General features: G+C 43.6%; 1 protein-coding gene across 3 annotated transcripts in view; it reads right to left on the reverse strand.

Moving 5' to 3' along the window:
• Positions 1–3,850: 3,850 nt before the first annotated feature.
• LOC117421887 (brain-enriched guanylate kinase-associated protein-like) overlaps positions 3,851–23,577 on the reverse strand; it is a 30,396-nt gene continuing 10,669 nt past the window's right edge. Inside the window, exons 2-8 of one of the 3 annotated variants that reach the window (XM_058988129.1) lie at positions 22,888–23,070; positions 21,966–22,186; positions 17,610–17,771; positions 15,831–15,897; positions 10,357–10,464; positions 9,136–9,219; positions 3,851–6,792 (exon numbers count right to left, since the gene is read on the reverse strand). In XM_058988129.1, coding sequence (XP_058844112.1) covers positions 5,446–6,792; positions 9,136–9,219; positions 10,357–10,464; positions 15,831–15,897; positions 17,610–17,771; positions 21,966–22,027 — 1,830 coding nt within the window. In that variant the 5' untranslated portion in view covers positions 22,028–22,186; positions 22,888–23,070 and the 3' untranslated portion in view covers positions 3,851–5,445. The remainder of the gene's footprint in view (positions 6,793–9,135; positions 9,220–10,356; positions 10,465–15,830; positions 15,898–17,609; positions 17,772–21,965; positions 22,187–22,887; positions 23,071–23,577) is intronic. The other 2 variants (XM_058988130.1, XM_058988131.1) reach the window with 2 other exon arrangements.

A 23,577-nucleotide genomic window follows, 5' to 3' on the forward strand; every position in this document is an offset into this window, starting at 1 on the left:
CTAACAGCCAGAGTAGTTTTTTTTTTAGCATAGTTAATAAGTCATCCCTTTAAGATCATTTTCTTAGTATATTGTATAGCTGGCAGTGTAGTCAAATCCCAGCTGAGTCTGTCCTGAGTCCATCCAGTTGTGAAATGAGGTAGAAGCGCTGAGACCTCATAAGAATCCAGATGTTTCGAATGGATTATACAAGGAACCCTGTTTAAAGGTACACTGTGGCGTGCCATGTAAAAAGCATGGCAGAGTGTAGTGAAGTGCAGTTAAATCATGATAGAGAATCCACGAGAGCTGCATTGGATACGGCACGTGGGGAAAAGCTCGCTGAACCTCAGGATGAGTCTGGTCATCTGTTACGGGTCAATATGAACGTTTGATCAGATCCGAGAGTATTGAACTTCATTAAATACAGGTTTAAAATGTGTTTGCTTTTAAGCCTGAGGAATTGCTTAAACAGTCCTGCTAAAAACCAGCACTTTTTGTGGGTTGTATTTTTATTTTTTATGGAACATTAGTTGTTCAATGTAAAAAAGTTACTATTAAAGGGTAGTAGTTAAAGTTTGGCTGGGCTGAAGCTTGCTGAAGACATCTGTAGCTTTCGTGACATCTTTCAATAATGAAGAAGAACAAAGTAATGAACGCTGAGCGAGACAGCATGTCCCTGTCCTTGCTGCCCAGTATTAATTAGCCTCTTGGGAATGGCTCATATTGTTTCATATTGTGACAGGCATTTCAAAAGATTTGCCAATGCACCTCAGAACAAGAGGCACTGGAACGCAGGCCTGACGATGGTAGAGGCTCCTCAGAACGAGAGGCACTGGAACGCAGGCCTGACGATGGTAGAGGCTCCTCAGAACGAGAGGCACTGGAACGCAGGCCTGACGATGGTAGAGGCTCCTCAGAACGAGAGGCACTGGAACGCAGGCCTGACGATGGTAGAGGCTCCTCAGAACGAGAGGCACTGGAACGCAGGCCTGACGATGGTAGAGGCTCCTCAGAACGAGAGGCACTGGAACGCAGGCCTGACGATGGTAGAGGCTCCTCAGAACGAGAGGCACTGGAACGCAGGCCTGACGATGGTAGAGGCTCCTCAGAACGAGAGGCACTGGAACGCAGGCCTGACGATGGTAGAGGCTCCTCAGAACGAGAGGCACTGGAACGCAGGCCTGACGATGGTAGAGGCTGATGTGCGGTACGAGTGGAGGACAGAGCAGAGTCAGAAAGGGTACCACCAGAGGGATTCTGGGTATTTTACAGATCCGACCCCTTGACTTTATTGAGATGACAAACCCATTGCATAACAGTGAAATCACTGGATTTGACATCATCTAATAGACCGTGTGTATGTGTGTATATATATATATAATATATTGCTGCACATTGCCCCGCATTCTCTGCAGTGCAGAACGTTGTCATAGACGAGCTTCAGAGAAAGAGCCGCATCTCTGTAGAGGTGGCTGTCAGCTGAATCGATGTCAATCAGTGCTTTCACTTTCCTATCCAAGAGCTTCTCAACTGAGCGTTTCATGTAAAAACAATGCAAAGCAGAGCCCAGCAGCACAGAGTTTAAACCAGGATGCTGGCGGAACATGCTGTGCCATGATCCAGAATACTGACAAGCAATCTGAAGCCACGAGGCCAGGCAGAGGCAATTAACTGCATGTGTGCATTTCATTAGAATGTGCCCTGCCTCGGGATTATACACATTTATGAAACTGGGTACAAATTTGCTGAAATGTAAAAATTAATTAAAAACAAAATGTATGTACATTTCATCAGGAAGTTACTGAAACTAAGTAATAGAATTGCTTGAATTAAGAAATATTTTTAATGTTTGATTATTTCTGATTGCCATGCTTAGAGTTACAGATTATGTAGCCAATTTTAGGTAATCACAGGATTCAGGGACGGTAGCTTTAACTTCAAAGTATATACAATCCCTGGAATAAATACAAACAAATACAACGTGCAGCGTTGAAAGAGTAAAGCTTCTTTTTTGTGCTGAAGGTTGGTTTAGTTAGTGTTTGACTGCAGCGCAGCACACAATGTACGCGGGAGGACAGGCATTCTGAACATACTCTCTCTCTGTCCACTGCACCCTGGGTTCCTTACGTTTATTCAGGCTAAGCATTCCACTCAACCAAAGCTGCATTTCACTAGTTTTTCCTATGTACGATCTTAACCATTGTTTGGGATTTCTGTTCATGTATTTTTTGAGCTCAAGGCTGCCTCTTTTGCATGTTGTTTTCCTCAAGGACTAATACAAAGAAGGGTAGCACAGTGTGTGAATGCTTAGGCTGGTGATAGAGCCTGGCATGGATCAGTGCCAGTCCACACTCACAGTACCACCACACCATTCAGTGCAATCCGCACGGGTTCTCATTACAGGCCGTCTCCATGCAGATAGAAATGCAGCCTGCCCAGCGAGCTCTTCACTTAATTCCCTGCAAGCATCCCTATAGATCATTGTTACTGTTTTAATTTCAGAGCTGCATGTACTGAAGTGCGTCCCGGTTGGATGTATTTTGGAACATGGATCAAGAGGTGTAGTTTGCATGCTACCCTTACCGGACCGGGAGTGAGCCTACCTGGTGTCTTGAACAAAGTTATTTCCACTGCAAAGTCCTTATTAAACCCCAGCAACCATTCGAGAAATACTAATACTGTTAATACAGCGGGTTTTATAAACAGTGCTGTGGTTCTGATCTGTTCCACGATCCTCATTCAATAAAACCTCTTTTCTTGTTATTACTGTGAGTGTGATCATGCCTGGTCATTGCTAGCTGAGTCTGCAGTGCTCTACCCCCTTCTGCATCCCAATGCTCCTAATATGTAGAGATAGAGCCTGTTTCCTTGGTAACTGGCACCACACTCTTATTCAGGGCTTGTTTTCAGACTTGCCAGGAGGGGGATGGGGGGTTATTGGTCACATCTGTTCATCCCCTATCTCCAGAGTTACAGGCAGAGAAATGCAGGGTTATAGATACACATTGGAAACAAGGCTCAATGAGCACCAAGGGATTTCAGTGATCTGAATGCGATATACATTCTGTATGATCTGAATACCCTTTAATTCTGTATGCATTCTGTATGATGTGAATACCCTTTAATGCGATATACATTCTGTATGATCTGAATATCCTTTAATGCGATATACATTCTGTATGATGTGAACACCCTTTAATGCGATATACATTCTGTATCATGTGAACACCCTTTAATGCGATATACATTCTGTATGATGTGAACAGTTATATTCTGAACTTCCTTTAATGTTATATACATTCTGTTGCTGTGTCCCTCGAGGGGCACGGAATACTTAAAGATACTGGTCCATATTAGACCAGCTTTAAGTGGCTGTATTTAGACCAGCCACTGTTAAGATCATTAAAATAGACCCCTAAACTATTCCTCTGGCTTAAGAGAGTTAAATTACAGGGCTCTGTGCATTCAAGACTTGAATAAAAGACCAACTTCACTGTAATAGGTTAAAAGCAATTTACACTTCAAAGTCCCCAACTGAAATGTTCCAGTGCAAGTGCTGCATTGATCTTTATTATGTATAGAAACACAATAACAACAACAATACAGAAACATGCATAATAATGCAAATAGAAACAACAGCTGGATAATCCTTTCATGGGGAGACGTTAATCAAATCTGAGGTAGTACAGGAAAGGGAAAACATTGGGAAGAGAAAGCAAAGAACATCAATGGAGCAGTGAGATTAATACCAATCATCAATTGAGAAATCTGCACACACTCACACCCACACACTCCCACACACACTCACTCCCCCACACCTCCCCCCCACACACTCACACTCACACCCACACCCCCACTCACACCCCCACTCACACACACTCACACACACACACACACTCACACCCACACATACACACACACAAGAAAAGGTTTTCACTGTCTATGAGAAACTATCTTTACGTTGCGGGGTCATCAGCTCCTCTCGAGTGTATAAAGCCACTACTGACCCCTGTGCTCTTTAAGGTGACATGGATTGATGAGATGCCTTGTGGAGAAGCAGCAACAGTGCTCCGTTTCCACTGTGAATCGATGAGGTCATGTGATGCACAGCTGGGTCGTCGATTCTCAGGGAAGCAGTGACAGCGAGGCCCGTGTAGGGAGGGGCCGTGCTCCGTTTCCACTGTGAATCGATGTCATGCACAAAAGGCTTTACAGGAGACCCGGTCAGAGAACCATGGTTTGATCTGCAGTATTACACGGAGGCATTGCAGAAAACAGCACAGTGAGAGAAAAAAAACACATCATCATAGCCAGGTACCTACATCAGTCAAGTATCTGGAGAAGACCCATGCAGATATCCTCAATAATATACACCAAAAAAAAAAAGAACGAAGATAATCATGGCCTGCCTAAAATCCGAAGACATTTATACATTTATTTACACCACCTGTCGTAACATTTGGAATCAGGAGCAGAACTGACGGGCTGTGCTGACCAACTGAAGCTGAGACAGAATGTACAGAGAGGGTGGAATGAGCAACGTGCCTGTCTAATGAATCTCAGTGAAGAGCAATGAAGGGGTTAATGAAGTCCACCGCAGTGTTGTTCATACTGGACTGAAGCCCTGGTGTGTATTTAAAATACTCCCACAAGATCCCTCTGTTCAGCTACTGTTTCCGAAATGTGGATGGGCAGTGTATCATATATTAGGGATGTGAAAGAATGGGACTGAATGGAACCTTCATTTAAGGTGTTTAAGTTGTTAACCTTTTGCTTTATTTTAAAAGGAAGGCACGTCTGAATCTTCTGCACATGCCTAATATATTGTGTAACAGTCGTTTGTTTTAAAGCTGGCTCCATTGTTTGCATTGTAACTGTGCCCTTAGTTTCTTTTATAACATCGATGTTATTGCTTTCACAATGCCCAACACGCCCCTTGTGTTTCTCCTAATAAAACCTTTTCTGTACAGAGCATTCAAAAATAAAAGCTGAACTGGGAATGCCAGGAATGCTCAATGAAGAAATTCAGAAAGTTACATCAGCTGCAGCATCAGTGGGGTATCTGTTACCCCTCAATTGCACTGGTTCAGCCCTAACAGTACCTCTGTAAAAAACACAAATTATTTGAACGCACAGACTTAAGCATCTCTGAAGAAAATGAGATCTGCTCAAAATGAAGACTGAGCAGTGATGGTGAAGAGCTGCCAGTGCCCCAGCCTCTGGGTTACGGGGAGCGTGCTTTGTTAGGTGTGTGCGTGTTGTGTGTGTCATTTCAAACCACACTGCCATCACCACATGCGCTTGGTTCCCTTAAACAGCTCCAGATCTGCAGGTGTCAATTCTCCAGGTTACACGATCTCTGGAATTATATTATGCCACTTAACGATTTCCCCTAACTCTTGGGTTCTCTGCAGCTTAAAGCACGGATTCAAACCACTTGCTCTGTATAAGAAGCTCAGTGCTTTAATTCAGCAGTGTCCCATACAGCTGTGCCTTTGTGAGACTGTCCTTCCTGCAAAGTCCTGTGGTGCCAAATCTTTGGTAGTGCGGAGGTTTCTGTCTCAGAGCGGAAGGGGGCTCGTGCTCCATGGTGTAGTGCTGGAGATCCAAAGCCTCCAGTGAACTTTGGTTTAATGATTCAGCTGAGCTGTTTGGGCTCACGTCGACATATTCCTTTTTCACACTGTTGGTGCTGCCTTTATCCTTTGAGCTCCCGTGAAACAAGCTCCTTTCAGACTTCTGGTCATCCTCCTTCTGTCTGTACATCTGCATCTTCTCCTGTGACCGGAGACCTGTTTCGCGCTCCAGGTTGGGGCTTGTTGGCATGAAGCAGGCAGGGTCCATGATCCGGCTCTGATACACATCTTCTCCTTCTTGGAAGCTGCTGTAGAGGTGGCCCAGCTTGCTCTTAGCCGGTCTGATTGCGAAGTGCTGCTCCGAGAAGCTGTAGGGTGAGACCCTGCCTGGGTTCCTGTAAGAATATGCGTTGACGTCCTCCACGCTCAGCTGCCTCCAGCGTCCAGACAGGTCCTCCTCGGGGATGTGGACGGGGCTCCTGCTGTCAGCATAGAGGGGGTGGGGGGAGGCCGCGCTCGGGGAGTGGAAAGGCTCGGTGAAGCATGTGGGGACAGTCCTGGTGTAAACGGGTGAGGAGTCGTTCTGGTGGCCCTGCGCCATGTGCTGGAAACTCCTGGACTTGGGGAAGCCGGGGCTGTCCTTCTCGTAGGACGAGCTGCTCTTCCTGTCATAGTTCTCATCCCTCCAGTCCATGTAAAGGGCTTGGTGGGGCGAGGAGAGGGTGCTGCTTGCGCCGTGGCCCTTCTCGTCGGACTGTGCGCTGAAGCTGGAGTAAGAGCTGGAGGCGGGCAGGGAGGGGGTGAACTCGTTGAAGGGCTCATGTGAGAAGCTCGACTGGAAGCCGTCCTCCTCGGTGGTGCTGTCTGTGGAGTTCTGTGGCCGGAACCTCTCAGGGTCCCTGACATGCAGGTCCACACTCTGCCTCCTCTCCCTCATCCGCTCGTCGGGGCAGTACAGGGCTGTGTCGCTGCAGTACAGGTCTGACTTGTACGCGCTTCTCCGGTTCAGCTTCTCTGCGCTCCCCATGTTGTTGTGTGCAAAGTTCCCCTCCCTGGACTGTGGGCTGGAAGTGTGTGAACCAGGCATGCTGTTGGGTGCTGGCTTTTCCAGGAGCTTGGCGATAACAGAAATAGGAACACTGTCAGAGTAGGGAGAGTTATAGAGAGGCAATGAGATGCCACAGCCATGCTTCTCCATGTGGGTGCTCACTCGCTCCTGAAATTCACTCGGTAACTGTGATAAAAGAAAGAAAAGAAATACAGCTCTAAATAAACAGACCTGGGAGTCAAACTCACCCCAAACTCTAGCAGAGTACTGAGAATGGAGATAGATGCCTCTAATGGAGGTAGCCAGCCAGACTGGTGTGACAGAAATCAATTGTAATTCCCTGTCCTGAATTCAGTACAATCTGTAATGTTGTGTTGAAGTCAAACAAATAGCAGCACAATGCTGCAGTCTACTTAAATGCAAGAAGATTGCAGCTACTTTCCCTATGTGGAGTTTATTGTGTTTTAACTATTCTTTAGTGGACGTTTACCTGGTAAGGTTCACTATATATATATATAAACATTTTGGAGATAAATGATCTCTTCAAATAACAGCTGATTTTAAATGCAAATTCAAGGCTTTATTCTCCCACTGATTTACAGCAGCAAATGTCTTAAAGTTCTCTTTGTATAATTTCTGATATCTTGTATCTTTCTCATCTTCTTTCAGACACCACAGTGTACTACACACATGTGCAAAGCGTGGGTAATCGGGCAGGCAGATTATTCAGCCATGCGTCTAAACTCTCTTTCAGGGGTCGACTCCTCTTTTATTCTGGGATTTGCAGATCCCAAGAGCACCGAGCCGTACCTTATCAACTGTTGTGATGGATAGGTGTCGTGGGATGTGTGTTCTTCTTGCAAAATCGATCAGCCTTTGATTACTGCCACTTAATATGAATGCATCTTAATATTACTGTGTTAAAAAAGGCAGTTGATGTGATTATTACAGCACATTAAAATGCCTCTTCATTTCTTGAAAGTATTCATTTCGTTTTAGCGAGTGGCCCCCAGTAGGAACATTGTGGTTTGCATCATTTTACAACATATTAGCAAAGAAGCCTTTATCTAGAGCTGTTACAGGTGCCTTAAACGTATTCACTAACATATCTTACAGCATTTTTATAGGGTCCTGTCATAGATTCTAGAGGTTAGCAGCAGTACACCCAACGTATTCGCTGACATCTCTTACAGCATCTTTATAGGGTCCTGTCCTAGATTCTAGAGGTTAGCAGCAGTGCACCCAACGTATTCGCTGACATCTCTTAAAGCATCTTTATAGGGTCCTGTCCTAGATTCTAGAGGTTAGCAGCAGTACACCCAACGTATTCGCTGACATCTCTTACAGCATCTTTATAGGGTCCTGTCCTAGATTCTAGAGGTTAGCAGCAGTGCACCCAACTTATTCACTGACATCTCTTACAGCATCTTTATAGGGTCCTGTCCTAGATTCTAGAGGTTAGCAGCAGTATGCCCATTGCACAGAAGAACATGTGCATTAGATTACATCAAACCTGTTTAAAGACAGACAGGTAGTTTTCTAATTATCCAGCAGATGGCTCTGTTCGCATAATGCACACATTTGCATTAACTTTAAAGTTTTTTTATTATTATTATTATTTATTGGTGTTTTTATCTTACAGCTCAGTACACTTTAAGACATGTGATGCTTTCAAGAAAATCATGTCTTTAGCACAGTCCGCTACATTACCCACATCTCTCAAGGAATATTTAGTGCGCATCATTTCGTTTTTCATGAGCCTGAATAAATAAACATTTCTGGTATTGATTAATGACTTTATTTAGTTCATCATGTAAAAGGCAAGAGGAAAAACAAACAGTCACAGATATACCACAGATATGTGGAGTAGTGGTTAGGGCTCTGGACTCCTGACCGGAGGGTTGTGGGTTCAATCCCCAGTGGGGGACACTGCTGTTGTACCCTTGAGCAAGGTACTTTACCTAGATTGCTCCAGTAAAAACCCAGCTGTATAAATGGGTAATTGTATGTAAAATAATGTGAATCTGTATAATGTGAAATAATGTAAAAATGTGATATCTTGTAACAATTGTAAGTCGCCCTGGATAAGGGCGTCTGCTAAGAAATAAATAATAATAATAATAATAATAATAATAAAAGTTTCCATGGCAATACTCATTTGCAGTGCGATCCCACACAAATGAGCCCCTGGCTACAGTTATTACACGTGGAGCAGAAAGGCCCACCACCCCAGAGAGGCTGAACCCGGGTCTAGACAGGCATTCACAAAGGCACAGTGTTTGGTACAGAGACTGCGATGTTTCTGTGCTTCTTACTCAAGTGCTGTGTGTAACAGGACTTATTGACTGTATCTGTTACAGCGCATTAACTACAGCTTGTATGTTTTATTGGTCAAATAATTCCTGCAAATTGTTCTCAATGGTTTAAGCTGGTTAAATAAACAAAGGGATCGCTGACTGACTGACTGATTGACTAAGTGCAATCTGATAGCAATGTGAAAATTGAAGGAAAGTAAAACAAGAGAATCACCTCTGAGAGTTTGTGGCTTCTGAAATGGGATTTGCTACACTGAAGCAGCTGAGCAGCCACATTGCAGTCTTTCCTGTAGAGGTCCTGAAAAGAGAAGAGGCATGAATGCCAACATGACAACAACTCGCCATCACTTTACTCTCAGCTGGCCGAATGGTTAGGAGGCTGTGTGGTCCAGTGGTTAAAGAAAAGGGCTTGTAACCAGGAGGCCCCCGGTTCAAATCCCACCACAGCCACTGACTCATTGTGTGACCCTAAGCAAGTCACTTAACCTCCTTGTGCTCCGTCTTTCGGGTGAGACGTAGTTGTAAGTGACTCTGCAGCTGATGCATAGTTCACACACCCTAGTCTGTGTAAGTTGCCTTACATAAAGGCGTCTGCTAAATAAACAAATAATAATAATGTGTAGCAATGCTGATTGCGTGCACAGGTCTCAAAACAACATTGAACTCGGGTCTTGGGGTCAAATATTTGTACCGGATGCAACTAGGCATTTTGTGCTAGCTGGGGTATGTTTGCAGAAAGCAAGATTCTTTAAAATTCCATTTAATGCACTGCCATGTTGAGGATATAAAATACTAACAGGCAGAAGGCATGCATGGACTGTAGCATGCACAAGAAATCCCTAATCAGAGACAAATCAAACCCTGGCAGAAAATGGAAAGTTGCCTACATTCAGCCTGACTCCAGCCCTTAGCACACAGTGTTCCACTCCCTGCTAGTTCCCAGGTCTGCGTGTAAATGAACTGAGTATATATATATATATATATATATATATATATATATATATATATATATATATATATATATATATATATATTTTTTTTTTTTTTTTAAATCATCAGTCAAAGTGGAGCTGGGCTGCAACACTGTATGAGAACATCTCCAGGATATGACATACAGTACATGGAGGGTTTAGAATAAAAAAGGATGGACCTGTTTTGTTAATAAATGTGTCTGGTGGTGGCTGGCAACACAGGATATTGCAGAGTGTGTTAAAAAAAAAGATTATAGGCAGAGATCTGAAAGGTTGCAACCTCTCCCGTACGGCTGCATTTACATTGGGTCTCTGGGAGCCTATATAATCCAATATAATTGTGCTGAATGAATCCTGGTTCCCCCCTTGTTATGTGATCTGGTGGGAAAACAATATGATACCAGGGCAACATGGGGGATGAAACTGCATTGAAAAGGAGTGAAGAGCCTGGTTTCCATACTCACATTATCCTCCCGGAGTTTATCGATGGTTATCTTGGCTTCCATAAGGTGATTATTCAGAACAATGATCTCGTGACTCAGAGCTCTCTTGTCATCATCGTCTCGCTGTGACTGGAGGAGTTTCAAGACAAATCATTTCATTTTAAAGGGAATACAAAAGGTTTGCCCAAATAAAAAGAAAGCAGGCGTCAGCAACAACAAAAGAGAGATGTGGCATTTTAAATGAAAAGGAGACACAAACTGTTTCTGCTGCTTTGAATCGTGTTCTGTAAACGACTGTCACAGAATCAAGGGGCTGGCTAGTACAGCACTCTCAATGCAGGCCAAAGCAGCCCATATCAAAACCTGCTAGTACCTGCAATTATACAGGGTGTCTCATCAGCACAGGGAGTCCAAATCTGACGAGAGTTTGCAGGATCTGCGACAGTCGCAGTCTTCCACAGATTCACCATATTCTGCAACTACGTCATAATTATCATAAACAGACTGCTAAAGTTACCTGAAATATACAACTCAGTTGTTCAGTTCCAGTTTCGTTAAGTTAACAGATGTTTTGTCTCCTTCAAACAGTAGGAGTTAATTAAAACAGGATGACACTGAGCACTATCATTTGTAGAGGCGCAGCCTGTTCTGATTTGGACAGCAAACCCCCAATCGTTTCTTCTGTTCTAGTAAAGCTAACGTTGCCATAAGCCCTTCAGACCTGGCCGTCGTATTCCACGCCACTGAAGGTGCGCCACGCCGTCTCCAACCATCTCTATTGTTCTCTTTAGATAAGAGGCTTCCACTAAGCAAACAGCTGTGATACAGAACATGCCAGACCAAGGCTGACAAATGAATTAGTTCTGTATATTAAAGCACAAGACAGCTACAGACACCCTTTCATTTAATTCTACCTGAAAAAAACCCCAGCTATACATGATTCATTTATCTTCCTGGTTATTCAGTATTCATTGGTTTGCCATGGCAACCTGTCAGGCAGCACAAAAGGGTGGACTGGTTGAACATATACATATCTATCTATCTATCTATCTATCTATCTATCTACAGATAGAAAAATAAGGTATTTATGTCCTTTTTTAACAATGGACTCACTATTTATCTCTAATCATCTGTTTCTCTTCATTAACTCATTGATTGCTAATTTACTTGTTATGGAAATGGATAGACATTTAAGTAGACAGACGATTTGGCTAATGCCTTCATCACACACACTGATAAAGACAACTGTACTGATGTAATAAACAGCGGAGGTCTTTTGATCTGCAGTCGATGACATCAATCACCATGAATTGGTAATAACCATGTAATTACAATGTTATACCTCATTGCAGCATTCTTATTACCGTGTTGCCTCATAATTATTAAAGTATTACACACAATGTTATGGAAGAGTCGTTTCCAAAGAATTCCTCTGTGTGTCCTTCGCTGTCGTTACAGAAAGGCGGTTCCAGCTGCACCTGCCCTTCTGCGCTTTATTCAAAGTTTTACGCTTCTTAAATGCATTCAGTACACATATTTTATATTGATCTTGTTATAGCAGCCCTAGTAATAAAGTAAAGTGCAAACTTTAGTCTAGACTTTTTATCTTTCTATCAAGAAGATGCATTTGATTTGCAGATCTGATCCAAATCAGGTAACAGAGATATATTAATGTTTCTACTCAGCAAAGTCCGAGTCCAAACATTTCTGCTATTGTCTGCTTTCAGTGAATCAGGATCAGCGTGGCTGTTTTCTAATTGTGTGAGATGCTTCACAGGTGAGAGTTATTACCAATGCTGTTGTGAGGGTCTGCAAATGCAACAGCTTGCGAGCGAGTGTGTCATATGTCAGTCTGTTACTGGCACTAATGTGTCAATGAATGATGATAGAAAATGAAATACTCGAACCCATTTACAGAACAGCATATGATTCTATTGTATTGTCCCAGTTCTATAACTTAGCATGTTATTACAATTGCAATATCTACGTGGATAGACAGCCTCACGCTTCATGAAAAAAGTACAAATAAATCGCTGTCTAAGAATGGGATTATTCTGTGCCCAGCGGCTGCACTGAAGCAAATCCTCAAATCAAATTTAAAAAATATATATATTTTTAATTATTATCATTATAATTATTATTGCTTAAACCTTTCTTCTTTTCAAAGTAAGACCCATCAACATTTTTTAATTCAATTAACATCCGCTGATAAAATGATTGCTGTTCAATAGCTGGGGGTATAATTGGAAAATAAATTCCTAGATAAGCAGTGGGACATGCATTTCATGGTTCAGTGCTGAGCTCCAGCTCATAATCACCCGCAGCCTGACTCTGATGCATTCTCTGTCTGAACAGAAGTGTCTCAGTCCGCTTCTCGGATAGTCTGTACAGAGACAGCTTGAAATAGAAATTAATTTCCCTTCCAACAGCACACTTATTAGACAGCATTTCTTTTGACAAGCCATTGCTCACAGCTGGAAATGAAACCCAGCAGCTTTAATTATTTTGGACAGCGCTGTTCTCTAACCGCGGCATGACGGGCTCCTGAACAACCTCATCTATCCCAGCCCCTCTGCAAAGCGCAGGTCAGGTAGTGCTATGAGATTCTAACGTTGATTTATTTCAGATAACGGAGAGGCTGTGAGAGGCTCTCTACAATGGGATATGATTGCAAATCAAAAAGGATCTATTGTATAGTGCTTGAGTAAATAAGCCCTCTTCCTTACGCAGTCAGGCTCCTGTTTGAACATCCTATTGATTTACTGTTTATTACATTCCACTGCTCGGGCCTGGCTCACTTCATGGAAACGGATTTTCAAAGGCCATGCGTTGATGGAAGAAGGGGCTGTGTGATCCATCACAGCCCGTGCCATGTATCACAGCTTAAGAGGGCTCAGCTGCTTGCTTACCACCACACGGACTCCATAGTTAAATACAAATTAATATTACTAGACATTCCTACAAACAGTGGCTAATACACAGTAAGAGGGGTTCCGAAGGGTTAAAAGCATCTTGGGTAGAATAAAAGACCAGGTTTGTACAATCACTTCCTGAAGACCAGTCATCACAATACTACTACTACTACTACTACTATTATTAATAATAATAATAATAATAATGATAATAATAATAATAATAAACACATTTACTATAGCTACAATTGTTAAACATCATCATCTAGAGTTTTGACGGTGAAATTATTGTTTCCGACTATTTATTTTCTAATTTTAATAGTTAATACAGTAGTTACCGTCTTGGGATCAAAGCTCTCCTGAATATGATATTGTAGTGTTTCTAATTCAGTTAGTCTAAATAGTGCCATTGTCTAAATCACTCAAACAAACCACTTCCTGGAGTTGAACACACCCTCACTAGCACCGAAGAGGCTAACATAACCCTAACCCTAATCCTAACCTTAACCTTGACCCTAACCCTGACCCTGACCCTAATCCTGACCCTGACCCCATCCTCACGTGCACTGCAGAGACTTGTGCTTACTGTTAGACGTTTGGTTTTCATAACCTTGACATACAAAGAGCCTATTTTATTGATCCAAGCAGTGTCGGTATTTGGGCCGCTGTTTCAATCAAATGAACAGACCTCTTCATATTGTCATACAATACAGAACAGATTACAGCACTAAGTGTAAATTACATGGTAAAAAAAACATCAGTGGTTGGGTCCTACAATTGCAAATTGAAAATTGCAATGCCAATTGACTGACAGGCGTTATTTCTACCCTCCTCACTTAAAAACAGCAGCAGAACAAGGGCTCTTTAATGCTCGTGGGCTTGCACAGATATTTTCCATCTGGTTCACAGTAATAGTGCTTTAACAAGGTTTCATGAAAAGGCAGATTGCTTATGGCATCGATTGTGCCCCTCTCTGATCACGTAATTGCTTTCACAGCGCGAGGAGTGTTCGGCTAGCACTGATAAGCTGTGCGCAGATAGTAGCAGCGCCTTCTGATATTGGAAGACAGAATCAATATTGAAACCGCTCTTTCCATCCTATTATTCAATTCAGTTTTCCATTTCCAATCTGAAGGCGCAATCCTGAACCAGCAGTCTATAGGAATTAGGATCCTCGATGGACTGGGTGCATCTGATTGGCACGCTGGTATCAAATCTTGGACCTTTAGGTGGGAAGTTGACTCTCGCTAAGAGAGCCATTGGACCTTTTCAATTTAACTCATTAAACATTTTCTTTGTTATTTTTAAAGTGAAAAAAGTGAATCAATACCTGTCGCCTGTAATAGTGAAGCACTGTTCCCTGGTCTAGAAGTTCTGTTCAGAGAGTTTAACACACTCTGCTCCTTTGCAATGTCTATTTCACGTTAAAGTAAGGATCATTTATTTTTCTAATATTTTATTCATTTCTAATAATTAACGTTTCACAAGTAGAAACAGGAGCATGCTCTAAAAGACAGCACATGATTTCACATTTCATTCTTGTGCTGATCTGCTAAATGCTATTCCAATCTAGACGGCCAAACAATCTGCAAACAGCCCCTGATATTGATAGAAATTCCCAGATGAAAAGCAGCTGAACCATCGATTGAATTTGAAACTGCCACAGCTGGGGAAGTTAACCAGCCATAGTAAATGACATTTTCTCCAGGCCGAAGGAAATGCCAACAAGGAGATGAGAGGTCTGAACTATAGATCTTCTGGAGCCAGAGTTCAGGATCATTGACTGCAGCCGGTCCCGCTGCAGTCTCTTCAGTTTTAAGTGTGCATAAATTATCATCGAAGTTCACCAAGCCCTGCCACTTACATGCACTATGCAGCTTCAGGACCCTATTCTGTCCTCACTTCCTTTTTGTGATCAGTTTTTTCTTTATTTCTATAGAAGTGCAATGTTATTCAAATACAGAGATAATACAGATGCATGTTTTTTTTTTTCAAACTGTGTGCCTGAATAAACACAGCATTAACTATTTACACTAAAACATACAGTAAGAGCTTACCTTGTCAATCGAATAGCTAGTATCTTATTTGTCATTCGATAAACAACACGTCCAAAGATCGGGAAGGAAATGATTTATATCTTAACTCAATCCATTACGTCCCTGCTGAGTGCCAGTTCGCCTCCTCCTCCCCAGCCTCCACCTGCTTTTGGCTTTGCCTAACGGGGGAGGGCAGCTATCCTGCCCCCCTGCCCTTGGCTTCCCTGCGGTCAGTCACTTATCTACAAGCTAATTTATGGGCAGGGGTACCTCGAAAGAAGAGGCCAAAGGCCAAAGAATATAGAGTAAAATATGTATAATGCAGTTGTGTTCTCTAGTCTGTGTTTTAATAAATATTCTATTGCATGAGCTTCCTGACTGAACTGCAGGTGCTGTGCATTAGCTGTGTGTTGTGAACGGCAACTGTTTTAACTTCAGCACATTTGCATTTAAATGTGATAGAGTAGCAAGGCGAGCTTACGAGGCTCCAGTTCCATGCCGCACTGCCAGCACCTCATCTCTTTACTATAGCAGTCTGTCCACCTACCGTCCGGTGGATTTGTTCTTCCAGATCCTGATTAATCCTCTGTAAGGTCGAATAGCTGTTCTGGATCCTGAAAGATATTAATTTTAAAAACCTGTGTGTTACTCAGTTGTAAAGGAATGACATCCACAGAGCATCAGAGCTATGCAGAAAAGAATGACTAGCTTCTCATTCTGAATGAAACAAACAGATATGACATGCGAAAGCAGGCAGGTATTTGTTTTATAGCTGAACGTGTAAAGGTTAATTTGTATTTTGCTGCTTTAGTGGAACACTGCATTATTTTAACAAGCACATGGCATTGCATGCATGCATTATTATTTCAACAAGCACATGGCATTGCATGCATTCATTATTATTTCAACAAGCACACGGCATTGCATGCATTCATTATTATTTTAACAAGCACACGGCATTGCATGCATGCATTATTATTTTAACAAGCACACGGCATTGCATGCATTCATTATTATTTTAACAAGCACACGGCATTGCATGCATTCATTATTATTTTAACAAGCACACGGCATTGCATGCATTCATTACAGAACCGACTGGGGGTCTCTGTCTTTGCTACAAGAGCAATTAAAGCAGGACAGCTAAGGATGTATTGATGAAAAAGCAGCACAGAAACCCATCTTTGAATTGAACTGATTTTATAATTCCAGCCCGGCGCCCATTTGCCCCTGGAGAGAGAGCTGGAGCGAGTGCTTTTAATTAATACAACTGGCTGCCTCTCTCTAATCCTTTTGCTACCTAAAATGCCAAAAAGTACTTAAAATGCCCTTTAATCATCCCACCATTTAGAACTTTCTCTAAGTAGTGAAGTTCAAGTGAAAAAGGACATAAGAGGGAAAACACATGCATAGGACCGCATGCTGAATAATGGCTTTTGGTTCATATAATAGAGTTGATTTTGGAAAGTGGATTCTGAGCACATGCACTTCATTTTGTAATTTTTTTAAAAGCACGAATTTGCTCTGCTGATGTATTTCAGTTTAAAGTACAGTTCTGTTTTTCTCAGTTTTGGTTCCAGAGCTTTATTAAAAGAGTGTTCGCCACTTCATGTAAGTTTCCACATTTTGGAGACGTAACCCCCTATGTATAGGGATCACACTTTCCATGCAGTGTCTCTAATTACTGTGTATTTACATAGGAGTTACTCACTGACAAGGTGTCAGTACAGTCAGTGACAAACATTTCGACAAAGTAAGCCTTTTGCAACATCTGCGGTGGAAATGTTTGTCATTGAATTTATACACTCCCTTAGTATTTCTTAATGTACCACTCTGTTCATGCATTCGTATAGATTTTCCTAGAACACAGAGCTGTAAGTGCAGTGAGTGGGGTCCACAGTACTGTGGTGCTGTTTAACTGGCTGTGTCAAGGGGTCTCTTGATGTGTTCATATCAGTATGGTTTTTCACTGCTGACCCTACAGTACTGTAGTGTGTCGAGGGGTCTCTTCATGTGCTCATATCAGTATGGTTGCTCACTGCTGACCCTACAGTACTGTAGTGTGTCGAGGGGTCTCTTGATGTGTTCATATCAGTATGGTTTTTCACTGCTGACCCTACAGTACTGTAGTGTGTCGAGGGGTCTCTTCATGTGTTAATATCAGTATGGTTGCTCACTGCTGACCCTACAGTACTGTAGTGTGTCGAGGGGTCTCTTGATGTGCTCATATCAGTATGGTTGCTCACTGCTGACCCTACAGTACTGTAGTGTGTCGAGGGGTCTCTTCATGTGTTCATATCAGTATGGTTGCTCACTGCTGACTCACCGGTGAAGCTTCTCTGTGAGTTTCTCCAGCTCCTCCTGCGCCCGCCGCAGCTCGGTCTCCAGATACTGCCGGGTGGCGTCGCACTCAGACTCCAGGAGCTCCAGCTTGTGGGTGGTGTAGGACAGGCGCTTCCGCAGGTCCTCCTTCTGCTCCTGAAGGGAACTGCAGCAGGGAGAGGAAGCCAGAATGATCAGCAACCTGGGATGTGCAGGCAGTGAAGCCTCCTCCCATCTGAACCAGCCACAGCAGGGAGAGGAAGCCAGACTGATCAGCGACCCGGGATGTGCAGGCAGTGAAGCCTCCTCCCATCTGAACCAGCCACAGCAGGGAGAGGAAGCCAGACTGATCAGCGACCCGGGATGTGCAGGCAGTGAAGCCTCCTCCCATCTGAACCAGCCACAGCAGGGAGAGGAAGCCAGACTGATCAGCGACCCGGGATGTGCAGGCAGTGAAGCCTCCTCCTATCTGAACCAGCCACAGCAGGGAGAGGAAGCCAGACTGATCAGCGACCCGGGATGTGCAGGCAGTGAAGCCTCCTCCCATCTGAACCAGCCACAGCAGGGAGAGGAAGCCAGACTGATCAGCAACCCGGGATGTGCAGGCAGTGAAGCCTCCTCCCATCTGAACCAGCCACAGCAGGGAGAGGAAGCCAGACTGATCAGCGACCCGGGATGTGCAGGCAGTGAAGCCTCCTCCCATCTGAACCAGCCACAGCAGGGAGAGGAAGCCAGACTGATCAGCGACCCGGGATGTGCAGGCAGTGAAGCCTCCTCCCATCTGAACCAGCCACAGCAGGGAGAGGAAGCCAGACTGATCAGCGACCCGGGATGTGCAGGCAGTGAAGCCTCCTCCTATCTGAACCAGCCACAGCAGGGAGAGGAAGCCAGACTGATCAGCGACCCGGGATGTGCAGGCAGTGAAGCCTCCTCCCATCTGAACCAGCCACAGCAGGGAGAGGAAGCCAGACTGATCAGCGACCCGGGATGTGCAGGCAGTGAAGCCTCCTCCCATCTGAACCAGCCACAGCAGGGAGAGGAAGCCAGACTGATCAGCGACCCGGGATGTGCAGGCAGTGAAGCCTCCTCCCATCTGAACCAGCCACAGCAGGGAGAGGAAGCCAGACTGATCAGCGACCCGGGATGTGCAGGCAGTGAAGCCTCCTCCCATCTGAACCAGCCACAGCAGGGAGAGGAAGCCAGACTGATCAGCGACCCGGGATGTGCAGGCAGTGAAGCCTCCTCCCATCTGAACCAGCCACAGCAGGGAGAGGAAGCCAGACTGATCAGCGACCCGGGATGTGCAGGCAGTGAAGCCTCCTCCCATCTGAACCAGCCACAGCAGGGAGAGGAAGCCAGACTGATCAGCGACCCGGGATGTGCAGGCAGTGAAGCCTCCTCCCATCTGAACCAGCCACAGCAGGGAGAGGAAGCCAGACTGATCAGCGACCCGGGATGTGCAGGCAGTGAAGCCTCCTCCCATCTGAACCAGCCACAGCAGGGAGAGGAAGCCAGACTGATCAGCGACCCGGGATGTGCAGGCAGTGAAGCCTCCTCCCATCTGAACCAGCCACAGCAGGGAGAGGAAGCCAGACTGATCAGCGACCCGGGATGTGCAGGCAGTGAAGCCTCCTCCCATCTGAACCAGCCACAGCAGGGAGAGGAAGCCAGACTGATCAGCGACCCGGGATGTGCAGGCAGTGAAGCCTCCTCCCATCTGAACCAGCCACAGCAGGGAGAGGAAGCCAGACTGATCAGCGACCCGGGATGTGCAGGCAGTGAAGCCTCCTCCCATCTGAACCAGCCACAGCAGGGAGAGGAAGCCAGACTGATCAGCGACCCGGGATGTGCAGGCAGTGAAGCCTCCTCCCATCTGAACCAGCCACAGCAGGGAGAGGAAGCCAGACTGATCAGCGACCCGGGATGTGCAGGCAGTGAAGCCTCCTCCCATCTGAACCAGCCACAGCAGGGAGAGGAAGCCAGACTGATCAGCGACCCGGGATGTGCAGGCAGTGAAGCCTCCTCCCATCTGAACCAGCCACAGCAGTTGGGTAAGACAGGGATTCTCAAAACTTCCTTGGCTCAATGACATTCCCCATCCTGACCCTCAGCCATCACTCCTACAGTCACCCCCTTGTTGTTAAAGAATGCTGTATGCTTTTAGCACAGGCGTTGGAAATGGAGGTTATAAATATAGATAGCTGAAAGTATTACATTCCAAATAACCTCGTGTAAAAAAAAACAAAAAAAACAACAACGATGGTTTGATGGTGCTGAGCAAAGGACTGTGACCTGTAGCAGTTCACAGTGTCTCTAATTACTGTGTATTTACATAGCAGTTACTTAGTATTGTTATTATACATAGTTACAATGTGCTTAATGTGTCATGTTTTTTGCACGATATAACCCCGACCCTAACCCTAACCCTTTTCTGATACAATTGTGTACTTACATATATCGCACACTTCACATTAAGTACACTGTAACTATGCATAATAGCATTTTAATGCTGTGTAAGCGCAACTGTGTCCACTAAGTAAGTACGATGTAAATCCACAGTAATCAGAGGCTGCCTTCACTGTCTGTCTGGGAAGCAGCAAAGGCTTGCTAGCAGAAGGAATAGCACAGGCAGGACACATGAAGTGCAGAAGGAATAGCACAGGCAGGACACATGAAGTGCAGAAGGAATAGCACAGGCAGGACACATGAAGTGCAGAAGGAATAGCACAGGCAGGACACATGAAGTGCAGAAGGAATAGCACAGGCAGGACACATGAAGTGCAGAAGGAATAGCACAGGCAGGACACATGAAGTGCAGAAGGAATAGCACAGGCAGGACACATGAAGTGCAGAAGGAATAGCACAGGCAGGACACATGAAGTGCAGAAGGAATAGCACAGACAGGACACATGAAGTGCAGAAGGAATAGCACAGGCAGGACACATGAAGTGCAGAAGGAATAGCACAGGCAGGACACATGAAGTGCAGTTAAGCACCTGGTAGCACATGTTTATTCTTAAACAAATAGAGATACAAAAGTGTATAGTCACCCAAACTAAGGCTATCACAGGGAAAAGGATTAAGAGCACAAGCACCTAATGCTGCTCCTGAGTGCCGAGAAGCTGTCTCCCTGCCACGCTTTATCAGTCTCTGTGGTCAGGCTCAGGTTGAAATCAGTTAGCCAATTTAGCCTGACCACATTGTCAAATAGTTTTCTTTCCCCTTCAACCCTAACCCTAACCCTAACCCATTCCTGAATATTGACGATTGTAAGAAATGCTTTTAATAATCTTAATTTTATCATTTAGATTTTCTAAACATTGTATAGTATACTGTATGCAATGCAGTATATGTGTTGTCTATTTATTAATATTGTCTATGTGCATTTCATGAGTGAATGAATGACAAGCACAGATACATCCATAAATGAACACCCTGCAGCAGGCAGGGAACTGAATATCCTTTAATAAGCTTTTGCTGTTGTTCTCATCTCTGTAGATTTCATTGAGCTGGGTATTTCTTTACTGACTTGACGAAGGGAAGCATGTTTTTTTAATGTATTTTCCATAGAGGAATACATTATACTGAATGAGTGCCCTTTGAGTGTGTGCAGCTATTGTTTTTTTGTAAATAAGTAGCTGAAATTCGCACAGCGCTGTGCTAGGAGTTGAGGACTCTTATGAAAAGTTAAGTTGCCAGCGCTTCCCCAGTGCAGAAAAATGCAACTCGAATGGTTTTTGCATTGAAGGTCAATAGCAGGTGTGTGATCGCTGTAATAAGTGTACTACTCCCTAAAATAGCCTGCTCTGTCTACTGATGTGAACCGCATCATTCCCCTGTGGGATTCTGTTAAGGGAAATGCACCTCTTATTACATTATCAATCTACTTCATGTATATACAGTACAGCTGAAATCATTTGTTACAGCCTACTACTGACACACACACACACACACAGACACACACACACGCATACACACACACACACACACACACACACAGACACACACACACAGACACATGCATACACACAGACACACAGACACACAGACACACACACGCATACACACACACACGCATACACACACACACACACGCACACACACACACATAGACACATGCATACACATGTGTTTGCTGTCTGGTCTGTAGTAATGGGACCCCCTGTGTATGTGTTTGCAGTGTGTGTGTGTGTGTCAGTGTGTGTGTGTGTGTATGTGTTTGCAGTGTGTGTGTGTGTGTCAGTGTGTGTGTGTGTGTGTGTGTGTGTGTGTGTGTGTGTGTGTCAGTGTGTCAGTGTGTGTGTGTGTGTGTGTGTCTGTGTGTGTGTGTTTGTGTTTTTTAGCTTTGCAGTTTTCTTACCTTTTTTTGTGATGCTTACGGGAGTTTTTTAGAGCCATTTTCCCGATATTTAATTTTTTCATGTTTTTTTTGTTTGTTTTTTGTTTTGTTTCACTTTACTTTGCAAACAGGAAGGAGATGTCAGACCTCTGCTCTAAACTCTGCCCCTTCATTCCCTCTTTCTGAAGAATAATGCTTTCTATGGTGACCCAGGAAGTAGTTTTCTTCCTGATGTGGTTGTCCTGCCAACAGAGTAAGAAAAACATGTTTCCAGTCACCAGTATAAATCCAAGCCCAACTCTTTTTGTTATTAATATTATTTCGGTCAGTGCAAATGCGTTTTTATGCTCTAACCATTTTAAAACAAGTGCTAGCATTCCTGATATGAATCAGGACCAAGTTAAAAGACGAGGGGCTTTATAACGAAATGCCCCGGCTCCGACAGAGTTCAAACCAGTTTTAGGGACTGTCAGAAGATTAGCATGTTCCCATCTCAGGGCACAACCCGGGACATATGGGCTCAGCAGATCTTAAAGATAAGAAGGTTCAAGACCATGTAAGGCCTTATAGGTAATAATAATAATAATAATAATAATAATAATAATAATAATAATAATAATAATAATAATAATAATAATAACATCAGTAATAAAACAAACTTGAATGAGATGGATGCAGTAATTGTATCAATTAAATATTAAAACCAAGATGAACTAAGATGAACATTTTTAATCACAACATTAATCAGGATAATTTTTTTTTTTAATCGCTTGACAGCCCTAATAAATATATAAAGTATGGGAAAATAATTAATGTCATGAATTAGTGAGAAAATAATTGGGCACTCCACATGTAAAAATAAATCAATCTATATAAAGCATGGGAAAATAACGGGTGTAATGAAAAAGGATGACGTCGTGAATGGAATGCATGGCTTTCATACCTTCAGAAGCCGAGGAAATCAAAAGCAAACAGGTTTTCCAGTTAATGTCACAGAGAGGGATTTGCGTAACTGCTTCTTTCACGTGTGCAGATGAAAGACAGAGGCAGCAGGAGAGAGGAATAGCACATCTATGGGAGGCTCTGTGGGATTCGCTTGATGAAAAGAGGCTGAGATTCCCTCATGCTTTCAGTGGCGGGAGAGAGTAGAGAAACAAGAAGATATTGCTCAGTACTTTTTGCAGCCTTGTGAGTGAGATGAGAAACATGTCAGAGCCTTTTCTTTTACCGCAGACAACAGCATCAAGCAAGATGGAAGATAATACAGAAATGGAGCTTTCTTATTTCAAATCAGACTTTCTTTAAACAGTGCGGGAGCTAGAAAGCACGACGCTGCCACTTAAAAAAAAAAAAAAGATTCTAGTTCCGAAAAAAGCTGGAAAAAAAGAGTTTGTAAAAATATAAATTGATGCAATCCACAGTGTAAATGTGAAAATGTGTTTTTATATATCGATGCACTCCACCTCATTGCAAAAAATAAAATACAATTACTCTAAATGAGAACAGTAACATACATTAACATACCCTGCATAGGAACTGATAGTGAGATTTAGGACAGACAGTAGCACTTCCCAGTCTATGTCTGTGCCATGTGATGAATCCCTATAATACATATTTGTTTAAATATTGGCAC

The sequence above is a fragment of the Acipenser ruthenus genome, chromosome 15 (assembly GCF_902713425.1).
Source record: "Acipenser ruthenus chromosome 15, fAciRut3.2 maternal haplotype, whole genome shotgun sequence".
NCBI lineage: Eukaryota > Metazoa > Chordata > Actinopteri > Acipenseriformes > Acipenseridae > Acipenser > Acipenser ruthenus.